This window comes from Morone saxatilis, unplaced genomic scaffold (genome assembly GCF_004916995.1).
Source record: "Morone saxatilis isolate NCDOM2014 unplaced genomic scaffold, NCSU_SB_2.0 Contig1, whole genome shotgun sequence".
NCBI classification, from domain to species: Eukaryota; Metazoa; Chordata; class Actinopteri; family Moronidae; genus Morone; species Morone saxatilis.
Genome location: NW_023339651.1, coordinates 3,834,415 through 3,843,035, shown reverse-complemented (window position 1 = coordinate 3,843,035; position 8,621 = coordinate 3,834,415). Strand labels below are relative to the sequence as shown.

Genomic DNA, 8,621 nt, shown 5'->3' with positions numbered 1-8,621 from the left:
AATAGTAAAATAAGTGACACTGTAAATACAATCTCCATTTATTGTATCTGGAGAATTAAGGCAAAACTAAATATTTGCTCAAATCCACACTCAAACATTACATTATTCAGACAAACAAATCAAACATGCAACAGCACATGAGCACACAGGCGATGTATATCCCAGGCAGCTTTTAAAAGCATGTAGCATGTAGTTGTGGATTTTCATGCTCCTATGTAACCAGATTATCAGAGTGCTGCTATGGGACAACACTCGAGTCACAGGGATATAAAATGCTTGATGGATCATAAAATATGATGTAACATAAAAAAGTAGTCAATTGTTCAACAAGTGAGTAACATAACAAATTCACACAGGGAAGCATCAATGAGTTCTATATCATCACAGTGGTGTCACCGGTTGTGGATTCACAGGAGTTTCCTCCATCAAGTGATAAGCATCCGAGGGCCTGTCAGCTCAGACAAACAGCTCTCCTTGTCTTTATACTCTCAGACTCTTTTCCTGGGGGTCATTATTCGATCCCGTCCAAACACTGATTACCTAAGACAACGTGGAGTGGCTGTGGTTATCACATTATCACCCTGTTGTTGAAATAGCGTTGAGCCTAATCACGGCTTGACAAAGAGGCCATTGTAAGTCAAACACAGACATGAGGGCTGTAAATCGCATTTCAGAGAGAGCAAGAAATCCTTCCCTCAAACACGCCGCTCTGCTCATAAGGCGAAGGTTTATTTGCGGTGGAGAGTGAGTACAAGAAGGAGAATGTTATCAGTTTTCCCAGATGTTAATGGGTTAAGCACTGTGCAGAGCCTTGTAATCACTGTAAGCTTGTACAGGGCAGCGCCTAATTGTTATTTCAGGGAGTTATGGAACAAAGTAGTTATAAAACTGTGAGATGGAGAGGGAGAATCCAGTCTTTTTTATAAGCTATCTGCATAATATGAAGGACCTTGCTAAATAATGCATTCCTGTGGCTTAATTTATAATGTTAATAATTCATGATTGGAGGGGAATGAGGCAAGAAGGGTAATACGGTTGCTCAGTCATCTTCAGAAGTGTAAAAATAGAGAACTGTGAGAGAACAGAGGATGAGAATTGTGGTCAAATGTATTTCGCACAAACATACACAAGTGTACTGCTTCCTTTAAATCTGAAAGGATTTCATCTGAAGGGGCCTGGCATTATATATGAATGGAGCACTGAACATAGAGGAGAGGACAGGTAGTTATAAGTCCTGCTGAGTGAGTCCTCCACTGTCTTAGTGGTCCTGTACCCAATAAACAGTGACTTTAAATTATAATTAAATGGTTGCTTTGTAATGTAGGTCACGCAGTTTGATGATTTGTGGTTTTGAATGAGTTGTCTCAACACATGAAGCTTAACATAAATTTAATCAGAATGAGTACTTTTTATATCATAATTTTGACTTTCTATCTCATAGTTTCGACTTTCTATTTCCTATTTATGACTTTCTATCTCATAATTATGTATCTTTATCTAATCATTTCAATTTTTAATCTCATAATTTTGAAATAACACAAGCATTTTTAATTATCAAGGTTAAGTTATCCTACTATACTCACAGGTTTTGAATCTTTGGGTTTTGGACTGTTGGTCAGACAAAATATAAATCATTTAAAGATGTGATTTCAGCTTTAGGACACTGTGTGGACATTGTTGGGAGATTGTAAAGACTAAATGAGAATAGAAAATAAAAGGCAAAGTAATCAATAATGAAAATAGTATCAGCTTTACAAAAATTCTCTTTGGTCTCTTTACCCTGTAAATAAAACATACAGTGTATACAGTCGGGTTTTGGTCTTTATTTGTGTTCTCTGTCTATTGAATTACTAAGATTTTGACCCATTTCATGTTCTTTTTTTTCCATTTGAAACCTGCTATATTTATTTTTTCAGTAAACTGCAGGCCTTCATTTTAGTTAACCGCTGAGGAAATACATAGCCAGACAAAAGCTTACTGCTTGACCAAGCAAAGCTCTGCATTTACAAGTCACATCAGGAACGAGCGCAGTGCCCGGACCGAAAACGACCTCCCCTGAAAGAAAAACACCCGAGGTCAAGACCTCATCTCTCAACTGCGAGATTAATGCGAGTGACCACCCAGAAGAGGCAAGGAGTGGTCAGCAAGGCCAGCTTCACCACTACAGTCCAAACAACAGACCAGAAAGGCACGTTTACACACAGATTCAATGCATAAATAAATGTATATGCAAACTGGAAAGCTGCCAAGTCAATTCACAAATAATACTGTACCTTTCACATAGTGGTTTTATTATTATCATCATACCCATACTTTAAATTCTTTGGTGATCTTTGCGCTACCCCAAGGCATCAGCATTCAGATTACACTCCTCTCCTGAAGTTTAATCAAGGTGGCCAGTCAGGCAGATGGTTATATCAATCACACTTCACAATCCTTGTTTTCCCCCTCCTATAGACACTTCCATTGTTATATATCCTCTGACACAAGACAAATAACCTTCTACTGACTGGCTACAAAAGCTTCTGGCTGAAGCTGGACCGAGCGGTGGTCACTGTGAATAAAAGGAGCTCAGATTGATTGAGACGCACTGATTCTGGTATGAAAAGAGCTCAGGGCTAAAAGGCACCACGTGCAGATATGCATTACAATAGAGAGAGCATGTAGAGAGGCAGCTTTAAATGATAGAGTACAGCACATGCAGAGACCATCTGGATAATTCAGCAAAAGGTTGCTGTTGGGTAGAGATCTTGTACGAAGAAAAATAACTGCTTTATATTTTAATGACTAGCTTTCCCTGAGTCTAGAAAAGGTTGAATATTTTCATGACCCTGAAAACAAACCTGGAAACTACCAGAACCTGTTGACCTGTGGCTAATGTGGACTTCTACTGATGTTTTCTTGGACAGTGATGAGAGTAATTTCATCGGGGGGATACTTGGTCGTAACGATTGAGAAAGGAAAAACCATTACTGCACGTTCCACCCACGCAGGTTTTGAGGAAGACTAAAGCCTCTGGATTGAGAATGACATGAAATGCTAATGTTTCTGCCCACTGGATGTGCTGGAGGAAAGGAATACCCCACATTAAAATGAATATGCATATCTATTCACATGTTGATACTGGGCCCACATTCAGTTTGCCCTGCCAGTATGTGTAGCTGATGAAAATGCAAACAAAACCTTTCCCCAATCAGAGCTGCTTTGAGGGAAAACCAGGTTTCAAATGTCTCCCTACCATCCAATCCACCAATATTAAAGAAAATCATGCATGGCCCTCAAATCCAAATTATAAATTAGCATTAAGAAGAGTCTAATACGTCATATTTTCTGTCAGCCCTTGCAAAACGCCAGTGATTCTCATCAATGCATATCAGTTTTTTCAAATCTACAAATTTTCATGTGGGGCAGTTTTCTGGGGGAACATCCCAGATACCCTGATTAGGAAGAGGTTATTGCTCTCAGCAGCCACTCACAGACTCCATGCGGGTTTTTCATATTAAGATAAAAGCTAATATCAGATATTTGTCAGAACAGGGTCATTTCAAATCAGATTTGAGCGTGCAGTGTAACTCCACTGCCTGTCACTGATAGCTGATTTGCAGACGGACTCAGGTGGTGGTCGTCCAATTAACTGGCCGTGCAGCATCATGATGCAGAATGAGGAAGGGAAACTGTCAATAAAAATGGTACTAAATCAATATTAAGTCTTGACTCCACTCAACCAGATGGGGCGATTGGTGGCCCGTATTGCCCAACCCCTCCATAATTTATCTATTCTGCATTTTTATGTTACATTATTGCTGCAATGCCTGCTGCTTTCCATTCTTGTTTTTTGAATGGGGAATAATAAAAAGAGCTCATTGGGTAGATTGTAATGTAAAACATCACACCTACTAAAAAGAAAATAGAATGGAAAATAATTAAAACGACTGCATTTAATGACTGGTGCAACTATTTACTAATTACAATATGCTAAAAGTGCTGGCTATACCACATAGAATTAGAATTAACTTGACGTGTTTCATTTCTGATGTAGCATAAAGGGAACTAGATCAAAATGTTACAACCTTGTTGTGAATATCCTTGAATCCTTAGTTGCAAGCCTTCCATTCTTTCTCCGCTCATATGCAGCTTACAGCGATAATGCTAGATAATTTACATACTAAATTCTTAGTAACTTTTGAAACAATGGTTTGATTGATTTCAGATTGATCAGCTATAGCTAGCTAGCTAATGAAGCTAATTTTAGCTTCATGAGTTGGGATCTTCTGCTGACTTTTTAATATTTCCAGCTAACTTAAATAGAGAATATCGTAAAAAATTGCCTTTAATGTGCCCTTAAAAGCTACATAAATTATATTGCGACTGATGACTGAAGCTAAAGCTACACATCTCAGGGAAAAGACTGCATTGTTATTGCAGGAAAACTGTAAGATCAGACTGTCCTTATGTTAACATAATCCAGTTTGGCATCTGATGAGCATCTCTTTAAATTCTCAAATGGGTGAGGATTAATAAATGAGCTGGCTGGAGTGTAAACTTGGCCAAATTCTGTTTATCCGTGTAATTTATCATTCACTGCAATATATTGAAATAGTGTGCAAAAATCTAAATCCGCAACAAAAAATAAACTGGCACTATATTATACCATGTGTGGTATCATTTGTATATTGTTCACACATGATGTTGGGGAAGTAATATAATAAGTATTTTAATCGTACTGCTGCTGGCTACCAGCCCAGAGTGCACAAAACCGTGGGCGAGATTTGTAAACCAGGGGGTTCCGTAAATTGACCTTGCAAGTAACGCTGGGTTTAAGTATGAAGCAAGGCATGCAAACAACTGCAGCTTACGTTAGAGCAGATAATTACACACTTAAATCAATTTCTTATACTTTTTTTCTTTTGTTTTTAGGTTTGGAATCACTAAAAGAAAAAAAAGACACCAAACTCCAAACTTTACACCAACGCTACAACCCCATGTATACAACATCTGTATGTTGCTGTGCAGGAGAGAGGGGTTCAGCAATGGGTCAGCTGATGTATTGAAATATAAATAAATGGAATAATGAACTTCTGCTACTGTTTTCTGTACATGTACCTTGAGATGAAATCATCTTTTGTGCAAAACTGAATCAGTGTCATGTTCCATTCATTCACCTATCAGAAATGTTGAGTGCAGGCCTCTATTACAATGGACACATACACACAGGTGTACACACAGGTGTGTGCACAACAGGGAGCTCAAATTTTGTTCCACAAGATCTGTTGTTGCCATGGTATTGCACTGCATCTCCTTACATTGCCATGGAAACACAAAAATGATGACTGGCATGGGGCTTTAAGTGAAGTGGGTCAAGAGCATCCGAGTCAAGTCAAGTCAAACCAAATCTATTGTATCAGCCCGGTATCACAAAATATCTCAGTGGGCTTTACGGGGCAACAACTGCTCAACCGACCCAGTCCAGGATCTGTGAGGAGAGAACTCCCTCAGATTATTTAGAAACATAAAGCTTGATGGGTTAACCCACGATCGGACTGCATTTATTCTATAACAAGTATATTTATTTGTCTAGTTGATAACCCAGACACAATTGTGCAGTTGTGTAAAACGAAGGCTAACGCTTGACAACAGTTGACACATTTTCTCAAAAGTGGAAGCAGTAAAATTAACTATGTGGAGAATAATAGTGAGAGTGAATACAATGAAAACCCTTTCATCAGCAGTGGTCAGCAAACAGTCATTTCTCAAATCATTTTTACGGGATGAGATCAATCTTTTGCGGGCCACTTGCTGAACATGACTGAATGCACCTGAATTGTTATGACTCATTAACCTACTTTATAAACCTCTCAAATGGGAGGTTACAGTGGAGTGGAGCACTCTGTTGTATGAGTAGTTAAATATAAACTCAGTATGATCATTTATAACTAATTGTTCACTGTGTGCATTGTTATAATTTTGTCTGCTTAATTTAACCCTCACTGTGCCTCCTAAAACTACAGTTGCATGTGGTTAATTGAGGTACCGGTGTGGTGGTTTGTTAGAAATGTGGCTCCACCTTGTGGCTGTAAGTATTACAGTAAGTGCTATGCAGGTTGGTTGAGCACCATCACACTGTTGTAGCTCTCAGTAACATGTTACTCACTGCAACAGCACAGCTCTACTGTTTGCCCTGCAGGAAGCAGCATAGAATGTGTAGCTCATAACTGTGATGAAAAATAAACTATGAGTTGTGAAACCATGTATTGATATTATTTCTATCAGATATCAGTCTGATCTGAAAGCCACATTTTGAAATCGCATACATTTCAGCTGTTTTCAGCATCAATGTGACACATACATTAACAAGGGCTAAAAATAGTATTTCCATGTCAGTGTACAATAACATCACCACCATAAAGTGCCTACTAATGGCTTGTGCTGACATCTAGAGGTGGACAGGGTCAATACATCTATGAGGATGTGTCAGATTTGGTTATTAAGAGGCTTGGAAATGGCAAGAAATTAGCAGTAGAACAAACAATAAAAAATATCTACTATTCTTTTATCTGAGCAATATTATTATTATTATTATTATTATTATTATTATTATAATTATAAGGTAGCCTATTAAGTTGTTAGTGCTGCTGCTTATTTTTTCTCTTATGTTTTTGCTGTTTAGCACAGCACAGCTCTCACTTTCCTCCTCACACATCCATGCATATCTCTATGTACCATGTACATCACCTGTATCTCAGATATATCCCACCAATAACACCCTATTTTAGTTTATTTCCTCTTGATGTCTTCGTGCCAGCTCACCAATAGATAGCCTAAATAGATAAATTAGTTCATAAATAAAGTCATCTGAACTTTTTATGACAATGATGGTCAAAATCTGGGTGTTTAAACTGTAACTTCTGCTGACCACTTGTTGTAGCTCCAGCATAGAGAAACCATGAATTGTATCTTCACAAAATAAAGAAATGGAAAGCAGGGACTTATGGGTACTTATGATATGTTACGCAACCCAGCCAAAATAGGCGGTGGGACTACTTTTAGGATCTTACGAGCAGCACTTGAAGGCAGCACGCTACCCTCTCCTGTTGGTGTGTGTCACTACCGGGCTCCTCCGGTCCAGCTCCTCCGGTCCAGCTCCCGTCTCCTGAGTGTCTGCCGGCCGATGGGGTGTGTCTGCTGGAGATAGTGGTGGCGACTGGCGAGAGGAAGCTGCGTCAAGTGAGCCACAAACAGACAGAATCATACCGGAAGTTGACTTTAAAATAAAAGCACTGTAACTCCAGCTACAGTCAATTCTTTTCCCAAATGGGCAATAAAGAAGAACTGACTATTATTGGAACGCAAAACATAATGGCTGCTGAAATTGGAATATTTGAGGTAAATTGATCATTTGCCCACAGCAAGTAGGCTAATAATAATCATTTTAATTTTTCCCCTTATAACTATTATGTTGAGAGAGTTCTGTTGGATCACAAGTTACACATAACAGCTTTTAAACTCTCTGATCAGATGTCCTTACTTTCAAAAGTATGTGGACTCCTGAACATTACACTCATGTGACTGTTTACATCCAAAACCGTTATTATTAATTACTACTACTTAATCTATTGCTCGCCTCCACTCTTCTGGTTTCAGGACAGATTTGGGGAACCTGGCTGCAGGGATTTGCTCCCATTCAGACACAAGAACATGTCCAACACTGATGTTGTGTGGGCCAGTCAAATTTTTCGACAACTCCAAGACAGAACAGCCTAAATTTGAAAGGATGTGTCCTTCCTTTGCATATCTACTGCAGAGTACCGCCAGGTTCCGTATTGGGCCCTGTTACATTTTCCTCATATGCTTTTGTAGATGATGGTTTGAAATCATATAAGCAAATGAACTTTAGTACTTAGTACCAGCTCTTCTGATTTTTATCCACGAGTACCCTTACTTCTTATTGTGTTTGTGCACTTAATTCAATTAAAACTGTGGAATAGTTTGCCACTCCCTATTGTGTTTTTAAATTTTCTCTATAAATATATTCACCAGACAGACAGACATCTTATCTCCATTTTATTTAGTTTTTTAAAAGTAGCATAAAGAGGGAACTATATCTAAATTTCATTCTACATCCTTGTGTAGTAAGAAAGGTCACCTGTCTACCTATTTTGATTGACTGATTTTATTTATGGTTTATCGGACACTACCTATCCAACTCTCTACCTACCTACCAACCAACCAACATACTTATGCCTACCTATTTTCTAAATACCTAATTACTATTTAGGCCTACTTATTTTCTACCAACCTACCTATCAAACTGTCTGTTTTACTTTGAAAGTTTGGACCGGAACTACATTGTAAAACTCCCTGAGACTTGACGCTGATGGGTGGTGGGTTGGGTTGGGAGGGGGGGGGGACCGTAGAGCTCCCGCCTCATCAGACACCTTGTAGACAAGAAGACAAGCGCGCGCACGACTCACGTGCAAAGGTAAAATGCAGTTGATGAATCGGCCGACGCTCACGAGTCTGCAGCCCGCGGTAATCTAACATTAGTTTTGGGAGAAGAGGAGCCATGAAGAAACACCTGAGTCCCACAAAACAGCAGCAGCAGCAGCCGCCGCCGCCGCCGC

General features: G+C 39.1%; 1 protein-coding gene across 1 annotated transcript in view; it reads left to right on the top strand.

Annotated features, from left to right (window-relative positions):
- The first annotated feature begins 6,988 nt into the window (after positions 1–6,988).
- dusp3a (dual specificity phosphatase 3a) overlaps positions 6,989–8,621 on the top strand; it is a 15,455-nt gene continuing 13,822 nt past the window's right edge. Inside the window, exons 1-2 of the mRNA XM_035669129.1 lie at positions 6,989–6,992; positions 7,127–7,224. Of these exons, the coding sequence (XP_035525022.1) occupies positions 6,989–6,992; positions 7,127–7,224 (102 nt within the window). The remainder of the gene's footprint in view (positions 6,993–7,126; positions 7,225–8,621) is intronic.